The 17,885-nt window shown below is 28.5% G+C and overlaps 1 protein-coding gene across 2 annotated transcripts in view; it reads right to left on the reverse strand.

Moving 5' to 3' along the window:
- LOC148068964 (1-phosphatidylinositol 4,5-bisphosphate phosphodiesterase beta-1-like) overlaps nt 1–17,885 on the reverse strand; it is a 57,271-nt gene that overhangs the window by 39,097 nt on the left and 289 nt on the right. For both annotated transcript variants that reach the window (XM_087802114.1, XM_087802113.1), the window contains exons 1-6: nt 17,821–17,885; nt 16,201–16,278; nt 16,059–16,127; nt 15,766–15,906; nt 15,357–15,436; nt 14,652–14,705 (exon numbers count right to left, since the gene is read on the reverse strand). The exon at nt 17,821–17,885 is cut by the window's right edge and continues 289 nt beyond it. In XM_087802114.1, the coding sequence (XP_087658240.1) occupies nt 14,652–14,705; nt 15,357–15,436; nt 15,766–15,906; nt 16,059–16,127; nt 16,201–16,278; nt 17,821–17,885 (487 nt within the window). The remainder of the gene's footprint in view (nt 1–14,651; nt 14,706–15,356; nt 15,437–15,765; nt 15,907–16,058; nt 16,128–16,200; nt 16,279–17,820) is intronic.

Here is a 17,885-nt window from a genome sequence, read left to right on the forward strand (position 1 = left end):
AAATACATGAATACACTAACTTTATACATCAGATCTACCAACACTAGTTTAAATAAATACATGAATACACTAACTTTATACATCAGATCTACCAACACTAGTTTAAATAAATACATGAATATACTAACTTTATACATCAGATCATCAAACACTAGTTTAAATAAATACATGAATATACTAACTTTATACATCAAATCTACCAACACTAGTTTAAATAAATACATGAATACACTAACTTTATACACCAGATCAACCAACACTAGTTTAAATAAATACATGAATACCCTAACTTTATACACCAGATCAACCAACACTAGTTTAAATAAATACATGAATACACTAACTTTATACACCAGATCAACCAACACTAGTTTAAATAAATACATGAATACACTAACTTTATACACCAGATCAACCAACACTAGTTTAAATAAATACATGAATACACTAACTTTATACACCAGATCAACCAACACTAGTTTAAATAAATACATGAATTCCCTAACTTTATACACCAGATCAACCAACACTAGTTTAAATAAATACATGAATACACTAACTTTATACATCAGATCAACCAACACTAGTTTAAATAAATACATGAATACACTAACTTTATACATCAGATCAACCAACACTAGTTTAAATAAATACATGAATACACTAACTTTATACATCAGATCAACCAACACTAGTTTAAATAAATACATGAATACCCTAACTTTATACACCAGATCAACCAACACTAGTTTAAATAAATACATGAATACACTAACTTTATACACCAGATCAACCAACACTAGTTTAAATAAATACATGAATACACTAACTTTATACACCAGATCAACCAACACTAGTTTAAATAAATACATGAATACACTAACTTTATACATCAGATCAACAAACACTAGTTTAAATAAATACATGAATACACTAACTTTATACATCAGATCTACCAACACTAGTTTAAATAAATACATGAATACACTAACTTTATACATCAGATCTACCAACACTAGTTTAAATAAATACATGAATACACTAACTTTATACACCAGATCAACCAACACTAGTTTAAATAAATACATGAATACACTAACTTTATACGTCAGATCAACAAACACTAGTTTAAATAAATACATGAATATACTAACTTTATACATCAGATCAACCAACACTAGTTTAAATAAATACATGAATACACTAACTTTATACATCAGGTCTACCAACACTAGTTTAAATAAATACATGAATACACTAACTTTATACACCAGATCAACCAACACTAGTTTAAATAAATACATGAATACACTTACTTTATACACCAGATCTACCAACACTAGTTTAAATAAATACATGAATACACTAACTTTATACACCAGATCTACCAACACTAGTTTAAATAAATACATGAATACACTAACTTTATACATCAGATCTACCAACACTAGTTTAAATAAATACATGAATACACTAACTTTATACACCAGATCTACCAACACTAGTTTAAATAAATACATGAATACACTAACTTTATACATCAGATCTACCAACACTAGTTTAAATAAATACATGAATACACTAACTTTATACATCAGATCTACCAACACTAGTTTAAATAAATACATGAATATACTAACTTTATACATCAGATCATCAAACACTAGTTTAAATAAATACATGAATACACTAACTTTATACATCAGATCTACCAACACTAGTTTAAATAAATACATGAATACACTAACTTTATACATCAGATCTACCAACACTAGTTTAAATAAATACATGAATACACTAACTTTATATATCAGATCAACCAACACTAGTTTAAATAAATACATGAATACACTAACTTTATACATCAGATCTACCAACACTAGTTTAAATAAATACATGAATACACTAACTTTATACATCAGATCAACCAACACTAGTTTAAATAAATACATGAATACACTAACTTTATACATCAGATCATCAAACACTAGTTTAAATAAATACATGAATACACTAACTTTATACACCAGATCTACCAACACTAGTTTAAATAAATACATGAATACACTAACTTTATACATCATATCATCCAACACTAGTTTAAATAAATACATGAATACAATAACTTTATACATCAGATCAACCAACACTAGTTTAAATAAATACATGAATACACTAACTTTATACACCAGATCAACCAACACTAGTTTAAATAAATACATGAATACACTAACTTTATACATCAGATCTACCAACACTAGTTTAAATAAATACATGAATACACTAACTTTATACACCAGATCAACCAACACTAGTTTAAATAAATACATGAATACACTAACTTTATACATCAGATCTACCAACACTAATTTAAATAAATACATGAATATACTAACTTTATACATCAGATCTACCAACACTAGTTTAAATAAATACATGAATATACTAACTTTATACATCAGATCTACCAACACTAGTTTTAATAAATACATGAATACACTAACTTTATACACCAGATCTACCAACACTAGTTTAAATAAATACATGAATACACTAACTTTATACACCAGATCAACCAACACTAGTTTAAATAAATACATGAATACACTAACTTTATACACCAGATCAACCAACACTAGTTTAAATAAATACATGAATACACTAACTTTATACATCAGATCAACCAACACTAGTTTAAATAAATACATGAATACACTAACTTTATACACCAGATCAACCAACACTAGTTTAAATAAATACATGAATACACTAACTTTATACATCAGATCTACCAACACTAGTTTAAATAAATACATGAATACACTAACTTTATATATCAGATCAACCAACACTAGTTTAAATAAATACATGAATACACTAACTTTATACATCAGATCTACCAACACTAGTTTAAATAAATACATGAATACACTAACTTTATACATCAGATCAACCAACACTAGTTTAAATAAATACATGAATACACTAACTTTATACATCAGATCATCAAACACTAGTTTAAATAAATACATGAATACACTAACTTTATACATCAGATCTACCAACACTAGTTTAAATAAATACATGAATACACTAACTTTATACACCAGATCTACCAACACTAGTTTAAATAAATACATGAATACACTAACTTTATACATCATATCATCCAACACTAGTTTAAATAAATACATGAATACACTAACTTTATACATCAGATCAACCAACACTAGTTTAAATAAATACATGAATACACTAACTTTATACATCAGATCTACCAACACTAGTTTAAATAAATACATGAATATACTAACTTTATACATCAGATCAACCAACACTAGTTTAAATAAATACATGAATACACTAACTTTATACACCAGATCAACCAACACTAGTTTAAATAAATACATGAATACACTAACTTTATACATCAGATCTACCAACACTAGTTTAAATAAATACATGAATATACTAACTTTATACATCAGATCAACCAACACTAGTTTAAATAAATACATGAATACACTAACTTTATACACCAGATCAACCAACACTAGTTTAAATAAATACATGAATACACTAACTTTATACATCAGATCTACCAACACTAGTTTAAATAAATACATGAATATACTAACTTTATACATCAGATCTACCAACACTAGTTTAAATAAATACATGAATACACTAACTTTATACATCAGATCTACCAACACTAGTTTAAATAAATACATGAATACACTAACTTTATACACCAGATCAACCAACACTAGTTTAAATAAATACATGAATACACTAACTTTATACATCAGATCTACCAACACTAGTTTAAATAAATACATGAATATACTAACTTTATTCATCAGATCTACCAACACTAGTTTAAATAAATACATGAATACACTAACTTTATACACCAGATCTACCAACACTAGTTTAAATAAATACATGAATACACTAACTTTATACACCAGATCAACCAACACTAGTTTAAATAAATACATGAATACACTAACTTTATACACCAGATCAACCAACACTAGTTTAAATGAATACATGAATATACTAACTTTATACACCAGATCAACCAACACTAGTTTAAATAAATACATGAATACACTAACTTTATACACCAGATCAACCAACACTAGTTTAAATAAATACATGAATACACTAACTTTATACATCAGATCTACCAACACTAGTTTAAATAAATACATGAATACACTAACTTTATACACCAGATCAACCAACACTAGTTTAAATAAATACATGAATACACTAACTTTATACACCAGATCAACCAACACTAGTTTAAATAAATACATGAATACACTAACTTTATACACCAGATCTACCAACACTAGTTTAAATAAATACATGAATACACTAACTTTATACACCAGATCTACCAACACTAGTTTAAATAAATACATGAATACACTAACTTTATACACCAGATCAACCAACACTAGTTTAAATAAATACATGAATACACTAACTTTATACACCAGATCAACCAACACTAGTTTAAATAAATACATGAATACCCTAACTTTATACACCAGATCAACCAACACTAGTTTAAATAAATACATGAATACACTAACTTTATACATCAGATCAACCAACACTAGTTTAAATAAATACATGAATACACTAACTTTATACACCAGATCAACCAACATAGTTTAAATAAATACATGAATACACTAACTTTATACATCAGATCTACCAACACTAGTTTAAATAAATACATGAATACACTAACTTTATACACCAGATCTACCAACACTAGTTTAAATAAATACATGAATACACTAACTTTATACACCAGATCAACCAACACTAGTTTAAATAAATACATGAATACACTAACTTTATACACCAGATCAACCAACACTAGTTTAAATAAATACATGAATACACTAACTTTATACATCAGATCAACAAACACTAGTTTAAATAAATACATGAATACACTAACTTTATACATCAGATCTACCAACACTAGTTTAAATAAATACATGAATACACTAACTTTATACACCAGATCAACCAACACTAGTTTAAATAAATACATGAATACACTAACTTTATACACCAGATCAACCAACACTAGTTTAAATAAATACATGAATACACTAACTTTATACACCAGATCAACCAACACTAGTTTAAATAAATACATGAATACACTAACTTTATACACCAGATCAACCAACACTAGTTTAAATAAATACATGAATACACTAACTTTATACATCAGATCAACCAACACTAGTTTAAATAAACACATGAATACACTAACTTTATATATCAGATCTACCAACACTAGTTTAAATAAATACATGAATACACTAACTTTATATATCAGATCTACCAACACTAGTTTAAATAAATACATGAATACACTAACTTTATACACCAGATCAACCAACACTAGTTTAAATAAATACATGAATACACTAACTTTATATATCAGATCTACCAACACTAGTTTAAGTAAATACATGAATACACTAACTTTATACACCAGATCAACCAACACTAGTTTAAATAAATACATGAATACACTAACTTTATACATCAGATCTACCAACACTAGTTTAAATAAATACATGAATACACTAACTTTATACACCAGATCAACCAACAGTAGTTTAAATAAATACATGAATACACTAACTTTATACATCAGATCAACCAACACTAGTTTAAATAAATACATGAATACCCTAACTTTATACACCAGATCAACCAACACTAGTTTAAATAAATACATGAATACCCTAACTTTATACACCAGATCAACCAACACTAGTTTAAATAAATACATGAATACACTAACTTTATACACCAGATCAACCAACACTAGTTTAAATAAATACATGAATACACTAACTTTATACATCAGATCAACCAACACTAGTTTAAATAAATACATGAATATACTAACTTTATACATCAGATCAACAAACACTAGTTTAAATAAATACATGAATACACTAACTTTATACATCAGATCTACCAACACTAGTTTAAATAAATACATGAATACACTAACTTTATACATCAGATCTACCAACACTAGTTTAAATAAATACATGAATACACTAACTTTATACACCAGATCAACCAACACTAGTTTAAATAAATACATGAATACACTAACTTTATACATCAGATCTACCAACACTAGTTTAAATAAATACATGAATACACTAACTTTATACATCAGATCAACCAACACTAGTTTAAATAAATACATGAATACACTAACTTTATACACCAGATCAACCAACACTAGTTTAAATAAATACATGAATACACTAACTTTATACACCAGATCAACCAACACTAGTTTAAATAAATACATGAATACACTAACTTTATACGTCAGATCAACCAACACTAGTTTAAATAAATACATGAATACACTAACTTTATACATCAGATCTACTAACACTAGTTTAAATAAATACATGAATACACTAACTTTATACATCAGGTCTACCAACACTAGTTTAAATAAATACATGAATACACTAACTTTATACACCAGATCAACCAACACTAGTTTAAATAAATACATGAATACACTAACTTTATACACCAGATCAACCAACACTAGTTTAAATAAATACATGAATACACTAACTTTATACACCAGATCAACCAACACTAGTTTAAATAAATACATGAATACACTAACTTTATACACCAGATCAACCAACACTAGTTTAAATAAATACATGAATACACTAACTTTATACATCAGATCAACCAACACTAGTTTAAATAAATACATGAATACACTAACTTTATACACCAGATCTACCAACACTAGTTTAAATAAATACATGAATACACTAACTTTATACACCAGATCAACCAACACTAGTTTAAATAAATACATGAATACACTAACTTTATACACCAGATCTACCAACACTAGTTTAAATAAATACATGAATACACTAACTTTATACACCAGATCTACCAACACTAGTTTAAATAAATACATGAATACACTAACTTTATACACCAGATCTACCAACACTAGTTTAAATAAATACATGAATACACTAACTTTATACATCAGATCTACCAACACTAGTTTAAATAAATACATGAATACACTAACTTTATACATCAGATCTACCAACACTAGTTTAAATAAATACATGAATATACTAACTTTATACATCAGATCATCAAACACTAGTTTAAATAAATACATGAATATACTAACTTTATACATCAAATCTACCAACACTAGTTTAAATAAATACATGAATACACTAACTTTATACACCAGATCAACCAACACTAGTTTAAATAAATACATGAATACCCTAACTTTATACACCAGATCAACCAACACTAGTTTAAATAAATACATGAATACACTAACTTTATACACCAGATCAACCAACACTAGTTTAAATAAATACATGAATACACTAACTTTATACACCAGATCAACCAACACTAGTTTAAATAAATACATGAATACACTAACTTTATACACCAGATCAACCAACACTAGTTTAAATAAATACATGAATTCCCTAACTTTATACACCAGATCAACCAACACTAGTTTAAATAAATACATGAATACACTAACTTTATACATCAGATCAACCAACACTAGTTTAAATAAATACATGAATACACTAACTTTATACATCAGATCAACCAACACTAGTTTAAATAAATACATGAATACACTAACTTTATACATCAGATCAACCAACACTAGTTTAAATAAATACATGAATACCCTAACTTTACACACCAGATCAACCAACACTAGTTTAAATAAATACATGAATACACTAACTTTATACACCAGATCAACCAACACTAGTTTAAATAAATACATGAATACACTAACTTTATACATCAGATCAACCAACACTAGTTTAAATAAATACATGAATACACTAACTTTATACATCAGATCTACCAACACTAGTTTAAATAAATACATGAATACACTAACTTTATACACCAGATCAACCAACACTAGTTTAAATAAATACATGAATACACTAACTTTATACGTCAGATCAACAAACACTAGTTTAAATAAATACATGAATATACTAACTTTATACATCAGATCAACCAACACTAGTTTAAATAAATACATGAATACACTAACTTTATACATCAGGTCTACCAACACTAGTTTAAATAAATACATGAATACACTAACTTTATACACCAGATCAACCAACACTAGTTTAAATAAATACATGAATACACTTACTTTATACACCAGATCTACCAACACTAGTTTAAATAAATACATGAATACACTAACTTTATACACCAGATCTACCAACACTAGTTTAAATAAATACATGAATACACTAACTTTATACATCAGATCTACCAACACTAGTTTAAATAAATACATGAATACACTAACTTTATACACCAGATCTACCAACACTAGTTTAAATAAATACATGAATACACTAACTTTATACATCAGATCTACCAACACTAGTTTAAATAAATACATGAATACACTAACTTTATACATCAGATCTACCAACACTAGTTTAAATAAATACATGAATATACTAACTTTATACATCAGATCATCAAACACTAGTTTAAATAAATACATGAATACACTAACTTTATACATCAGATCTACCAACACTAGTTTAAATAAATACATGAATACACTAACTTTATACATCAGATCTACCAACACTAGTTTAAATAAATACATGAATACACTAACTTTATATATCAGATCAACCAACACTAGTTTAAATAAATACATGAATACACTAACTTTATACATCAGATCTACCAACACTAGTTTAAATAAATACATGAATACACTAACTTTATACATCAGATCAACCAACACTAGTTTAAATAAATACATGAATACACTAACTTTATACATCAGATCATCAAACACTAGTTTAAATAAATACATGAATACACTAACTTTATACACCAGATCTACCAACACTAGTTTAAATAAATACATGAATACACTAACTTTATACATCATATCATCCAACACTAGTTTAAATAAATACATGAATACAATAACTTTATACATCAGATCAACCAACACTAGTTTAAATAAATACATGAATACACTAACTTTATACACCAGATCAACCAACACTAGTTTAAATAAATACATGAATACACTAACTTTATACATCAGATCTACCAACACTAGTTTAAATAAATACATGAATACACTAACTTTATACACCAGATCAACCAACACTAGTTTAAATAAATACATGAATACACTAACTTTATACATCAGATCTACCAACACTAATTTAAATAAATACATGAATATACTAACTTTATACATCAGATCTACCAACACTAGTTTAAATAAATACATGAATATACTAACTTTATACATCAGATCTACCAACACTAGTTTTAATAAATACATGAATACACTAACTTTATACACCAGATCTACCAACACTAGTTTAAATAAATACATGAATACACTAACTTTATACACCAGATCAACCAACACTAGTTTAAATAAATACATGAATACACTAACTTTATACACCAGATCAACCAACACTAGTTTAAATAAATACATGAATACACTAACTTTATACATCAGATCAACCAACACTAGTTTAAATAAATACATGAATACACTAACTTTATACACCAGATCAACCAACACTAGTTTAAATAAATACATGAATACACTAACTTTATACATCAGATCTACCAACACTAGTTTAAATAAATACATGAATACACTAACTTTATATATCAGATCAACCAACACTAGTTTAAATAAATACATGAATACACTAACTTTATACATCAGATCTACCAACACTAGTTTAAATAAATACATGAATACACTAACTTTATACATCAGATCAACCAACACTAGTTTAAATAAATACATGAATACACTAACTTTATACATCAGATCATCAAACACTAGTTTAAATAAATACATGAATACACTAACTTTATACATCAGATCTACCAACACTAGTTTAAATAAATACATGAATACACTAACTTTATACACCAGATCTACCAACACTAGTTTAAATAAATACATGAATACACTAACTTTATACATCATATCATCCAACACTAGTTTAAATAAATACATGAATACACTAACTTTATACATCAGATCAACCAACACTAGTTTAAATAAATACATGAATACACTAACTTTATACATCAGATCTACCAACACTAGTTTAAATAAATACATGAATATACTAACTTTATACATCAGATCAACCAACACTAGTTTAAATAAATACATGAATACACTAACTTTATACACCAGATCAACCAACACTAGTTTAAATAAATACATGAATACACTAACTTTATACATCAGATCTACCAACACTAGTTTAAATAAATACATGAATATACTAACTTTATACATCAGATCAACCAACACTAGTTTAAATAAATACATGAATACACTAACTTTATACACCAGATCAACCAACACTAGTTTAAATAAATACATGAATACACTAACTTTATACATCAGATCTACCAACACTAGTTTAAATAAATACATGAATATACTAACTTTATACATCAGATCTACCAACACTAGTTTAAATAAATACATGAATACACTAACTTTATACATCAGATCTACCAACACTAGTTTAAATAAATACATGAATACACTAACTTTATACACCAGATCAACCAACACTAGTTTAAATAAATACATGAATACACTAACTTTATACATCAGATCTACCAACACTAGTTTAAATAAATACATGAATATACTAACTTTATTCATCAGATCTACCAACACTAGTTTAAATAAATACATGAATACACTAACTTTATACACCAGATCTACCAACACTAGTTTAAATAAATACATGAATACACTAACTTTATACACCAGATCAACCAACACTAGTTTAAATAAATACATGAATACACTAACTTTATACACCAGATCAACCAACACTAGTTTAAATGAATACATGAATATACTAACTTTATACACCAGATCAACCAACACTAGTTTAAATAAATACATGAATACACTAACTTTATACACCAGATCAACCAACACTAGTTTAAATAAATACATGAATACACTAACTTTATACATCAGATCTACCAACACTAGTTTAAATAAATACATGAATACACTAACTTTATACACCAGATCAACCAACACTAGTTTAAATAAATACATGAATACACTAACTTTATACACCAGATCAACCAACACTAGTTTAAATAAATACATGAATACACTAACTTTATACACCAGATCTACCAACACTAGTTTAAATAAATACATGAATACACTAACTTTATACACCAGATCTACCAACACTAGTTTAAATAAATACATGAATACACTAACTTTATACACCAGATCAACCAACACTAGTTTAAATAAATACATGAATACACTAACTTTATACACCAGATCAACCAACACTAGTTTAAATAAATACATGAATACCCTAACTTTATACACCAGATCAACCAACACTAGTTTAAATAAATACATGAATACACTAACTTTATACATCAGATCAACCAACACTAGTTTAAATAAATACATGAATACACTAACTTTATACACCAGATCAACCAACACTAGTTTAAATAAATACATGAATACCCTAACTTTATACACCAGATCAACCAACACTAGTTTAAATAAATACATGAATACACTAACTTTATACACCAGATCAACCAACACTAGTTTAAATAAATACATGAATACACTAACTTTATACATCAGATCAACCAACACTAGTTTAAATAAATACATGAATACACTAACTTTATACACCAGATCAACCAACACTAGTTTAAATAAATACATGAATATACTAACTTTATACATCAGATCAACCAACACTAGTTTAAATAAATACATGAATACACTAACTTTATACACCAGATCAACCAACACTAGTTTAAATAAATACATGAATATACTAACTTTATACATCAGATCAACCAACACTAGTTTAAATAAATACATGAATACACTAACTTTATACATCAGATCAACCAACACTAGTTTAAATAAATACATGAATACACTAACTTTATACACTAGATCAACCAACACTAGTTTTAAATAAATACATGAATACACTAACTTTATACACCAGATCAACCAACACTAGTTTAAATAAATACATGAATACACTAACTTTATACACCAGATCAACCAACACTAGTTTAAATAAATACATGAATACACTAACTTTATACACCAGATCAACCAACACTAGTTTAAACAAATACATGAATACACTAACTTTATACATCAGATCAACCAACACTAGTTTAAATAAATACATGAATACACTAACTTTATACACCAGATCAACCAACACTAGTTTAAATAAATACATGAATACACTAACTTTATACACCAGATCAACCAACACTAGTTTAAATAAATACATGAATACACTAACTTTATACACCAGATCAACCAACACTAGTTTAAATAAATACATGAATACACTAACTTTATACATCAGATCAACCAACACTAGTTTAAATAAATACGTGAATATACTAACTTTATACACCAGATCAACCAACACTAGTTTAAATAAATACATGAATACACTAACTTTATACACCAGATCAACCAACACTAGTTTAAATAAATACATGAATACACTAACTTTATACACCAGATCAACCAACACTAGTTTAAATAAATACATGAATACACTAACTTTATACATCAGATCAACCAACACTAGTTTAAATAAATACGTGAATATACTAACTTTATACACCAGATCAACCAACACTAGTTTAAATAAATACATGAATACACTAACTTTATACATCAGATCAACCAACACTAGTTTAAATAAATACGTGAATATACTAACTTTATACACCAGATCAACCAACACTAGTTTAAATAAATACATGAATACACTAACTTTATACATCAGATCAACCAACACTAGTTTAAATAAATACATGAATACACTAACTTTATACACCAGATCAACCAACACTAGTTTAAATAAATACGTGAATATACTAACTTTATACACCAGATCAACCAACACTAGTTTAAATAAATACATGAATACACTAACTTTATACACCAGATCAACCAACACTAGTTTAAATAAATACATGAATATACTAACTTTATACACCAGATCAACCAACACTAGTTTAAATAAATACATGAATACACTAACTTTATACACCAGATCAACCAACACTAGTTTAAATAAATACATGAATATACTAACTTTATACACCAGATCAACCAACACTAGTTTAAATAAATACATGAATATACTAACTTTATACACCAGATCAACCAACACTAGTTTAAATAAATACATGAATATACTAACTTTATACACCAGATCAACCAACACTAGTTTAAATAAATACATGAATACACTAACTTTATACATCAGATCAACCAACACTAGTTTAAATAAATACGTGAATATACTAACTTTATACACCAGATCAACCAACACTAGTTTAAATAAATACATGAATACACTAACTTTATACATCAGATCAACCAACACTAGTTTAAATAAATACGTGAATATACTAACTTTATACACCAGATCAACCAACACTAGTTTAAATAAATACATGAATACACTAACTTTATACATCAGATCAACCAACACTAGTTTAAATAAATACATGAATACACTAACTTTATACACCAGATCAACCAACACTAGTTTAAATAAATACGTGAATATACTAACTTTATACACCAGATCAACCAACACTAGTTTAAATAAATACATGAATACACTAACTTTATACACCAGATCAACCAACACTAGTTTAAATAAATACATGAATATACTAACTTTATACACCAGATCAACCAACACTAGTTTAAATAAATACATGAATATACTAACTTTATACACCAGATCAACCAACACTAGTTTAAATAAATACATGAATATACTAACTTTATACATCAGATCATCAAACACTAGTTTAAATAAATACATGAATACACTAACTTTATACACCAGATCAACCAACACTAGTTTAAATAAATACATGAATACACTAACTTTATACACCAGATCAACCAACACTAGTTTAAATAAATACATGAATATACTAACTTTATACTCCAGATCTACCGTCGGGACGATGAAGCTTAAAAGAGCAAAAGACAAACCATGTGATGTTTAACTAGAAACGCTGATGAAAGAAATGTGAAGATCGCCACCTTGTGGCTCCAAAAACAAGGACACGCTTCTTTTAACTTTATCAACTCTTCACTAATTCCAACATCCGTCTATAAAAGCAACAACGACCTAAATACTTCGACATATGGTCAATAAATATTGTATGTATTTTTTACTTTGATAATCAGAGGCAACTGTGTTTCTGCTGCTCATGTGCTTCTAAAAAAACATCTTCATCTGCGGCGGCGCTTGATTAGCAGGTCAGAGCTGAATTAAGAACCTTCATGAATCCTGGCCCTGTTTTTACTTTCCCATGTGCAAAAGGAATGAAGTTTATTTTGTACCAGAAAGGTCAAAGTTGAAGATGTGCAAGTCCCCTCAGATGTGATTGAAACACAGACGAACAGGTTCACTCACTTCTTGACGGGGATTCTGCCCTCGGAGTTCGTCTGAAGAGTCAATTTGACAAACCTGGAAGAAAGGATGAAGAGATTTCTACAGACGTCCAGAAGAACATCTGAATGAAAGAACTATTGATTTGAAAAATCAACACTATATGAACAATTGATATATTGTATGTATTCTACTGTAATATTAAGCATTATTATATTGTATTTATTATATTGTAATATCAATAAATAGTATATTGTAATATCTAAAAATATTATATTGTATTTATTATATTGTAATATCAATAAATAGTATATTGTAATATCTAAAAATATTATATTGTATTTATTATATTGTAATATCAATAAATAGTATATTGTAATATCTAAAAATATTATATTGTATTTATTATATTGTGATATCAATAAATATTATATTGTATTAATTATATTGTGATATCAATAATTATTATATTGTATTTATTATATTGTGATATCAATCAATATTATATTGTATTTATTATATTGTAATATCATAATGATTATGTTGTATTTATTATATTGTGATAATGATTGTTATAAAAGTCACAAAATACATGATAACTTTGAGAAAAAACATATTTCTTTTACATATTTCAAATTGAACTTTATTTTTGTCTAAAAGAAAAGGTCTTTAAATTGGTGAGAATATTTAAGTCCTAAATACTTCATGAATAAACCTTCATCAACTCACGCCTTGAGGAGACTCTGGTCTCGGTTGAGGTTGTGACTCAGAAGGTTGGACGACAGACCGAACAGTTCTTCACACCAAACCTGCAGAAGTAAAAAAGTGATGATACATTAACTGAAGTATCTTAAGTCATAGTCAAGATAAAAAATGACTGACTAAAGCAAACCATTTTATTAATAATACACGTAAAAACAATACACAAGTGTTGAACTGAAAAAATATTTGGACAATAAAACGCACAAGCAATAATTAAACAAAGTACGGAAGTTAAAACATAGAGTTATAATTCAATAAAGTAATAAAAAGATCATATAATGACAGTAAATAAAATGTCCTACATGATGAAATGATGGTTGTAATCTGAGATTAAATTATAATCTGAGGTTCTTCTTCACATCAACATCTAAAGTACCTTTGCTTCGTCCTCCTGGGAAGCAATAAAGATGAGCTGATTGACGTTTACAAGGTCTGAGGCCGTAACCACGGTTACAATGCGATTCTCCAGCCGACCGACAAGGTTTCCCACGTCCAGCAGCTCACGCAGCTTGGCCTCCTATTGGGTCAGAACCGGCCGAGATGTGAGGAGCAGACAAGAGTCAAACCGTCCTCTTTGTGTGGGATTTATTACTTTTACTCGCGACTTCAACGCGTTACATTTGATCAGGTGAGCGTTTGGAGATCTAATGAGGGTCAGGGTTGATCTACCTTCGCTGTTTTCGTGCTCCTGCCGGTCCTGACGTCCTTCACGAGCGACAAGTCCAACAACTCCGTCTCCTGCAAGACCAACACATCCCGACTCACACCATATGGACCTAAATCTTGTTAACATTCAGATTCTTCACACAACCTTGTTTTGGTCGGTCCAGTAGAGGAAGAGTCCGTGAGGATCCACATGAAGAGTCACCGGAGTCACAGTCGACAGATCCTGCACACAATACAAAGAAAGAGACAATAAAGTTCCTTTTCTTCCCTAAACCTTAACTCAACATGTTTTCTTGCTTCAATAACAGCTGCTGATGTTCATCAACTGTTGTGTTTTCTATGTACTTTTGTAAAGTTGTCTGATATATTTATGAAGGTCAAGACTCGTCAACAAGATGCTGGAATCACCTGTTGTCATGACAACCTGCTTGTAAACCTTTTCTTCAAATAGAATCTTGAATGTCGTCTCAGCAGAGAAACCAACGTGATCCACAGATTGATCGACGCGCATGAATTAGTCAGTCTTACAACTGTTACTATGGTAACACAACAGCATGAGCCAAGCATTCCAACACACTCAAGAACACACACTGAGACACACACTGTCTCGTGTTCAACAGGTTTTGAACTCTCAGCTTCACCATGAACAAAGTGTTGACTCAGCTGAAGGTTCGTAAAGAAGATAAACTCCAGAATCTTACCTGAAGGTTCGTAAAGAAGATAAACTCCTGAATCTTACCTGAAGGTTCGTAAAGAAGATAAACTCCTGATTCTTACCTGAAGGTTCGTAAAGAAGATAAACTCCTGAATCTTACCTGAAGGTTCGTAAAGAAGATAAACTCCTGAATGTTACCTGAAGTTTCGTAAAGAAGATAAACTCCAGAATCTTACCTGAAGGTTCGTAAAGAAGATAAACTCCTGAATCTTACCTGAAGGTTCGTAAAGAAGATAAACTCCTGAATCTTACCTGAAGGTTCGTAAAGAAGATAAACTCCAGAATCTTACCTGAAGGTTCGTAAAGAAGATAAACTCCAGAATCTTACCTGAAGGTTCGTAAAGAAGATAAACTCCAGAATCTTACCTGAAGGTTCGTAAAGAAGATAAACTCCTGAATCTTACCTGAAGGTTCGTAAAGAAGATAAACTTCTGATTCTTACCTGAAGGTTCGTAAAGAAGATAAACTCCTGAATCTTACCTGAAGGTTCGTAAAGAAGATAAACTCCAGAATCTTACCTGAAGGTTCGTAAAGAAGATAAACTCCTGAATCTTACCTGAAGGTTCGTAAAGAAGATAAACTCCTGATTCTTACCTGAAGGTTCGTAAAGAAGATAAACTCCAGAATATTACCTGAAGGTTCGTAAAGAAGATAAACTCCTGATTCTTACCTGAAGGTTCGTAAAGAAGATAAACTCCTGAATCTTACCTGAAGGTTCGTAAAGAAGATAAACTCCTGAATCTTACCTGAAGGTTCGTAAAGAAGATAAACTCCTGATTCTTACTTGAAGGTTCGTAAAGAAGATACACTCCAGAATATTACCTGAAGGTTCGTAAAGAAGATAAACTCCTGATTCTTACCTGAAGGTTCGTAAAGAAGATAAACTCCAGAATATTACCTGAAGGTTCGTAAAGAAGATAAACTCCTGATTCTTACCTGAAGGTTCGTAAAGAAGATAAACTCCTGAATCTTACCTGAAGGTTCGTAAAGAAGATAAACTCCAGAATATTACCTGAAGGTTCGTAAAGAAGATAAACTCCTGAATCTTACCTCGTCCCATTTAATGAAGTTGCTTCCGTTCCTCAGCGAGGCAGAGACGACGGGAGGCTGGAGCT

Source organism: Callionymus lyra, chromosome 11 (assembly GCF_982586985.1).
Source record: "Callionymus lyra chromosome 11, fCalLyr1.hap1.1, whole genome shotgun sequence".
NCBI lineage: Eukaryota > Metazoa > Chordata > Actinopteri > Syngnathiformes > Callionymidae > Callionymus > Callionymus lyra.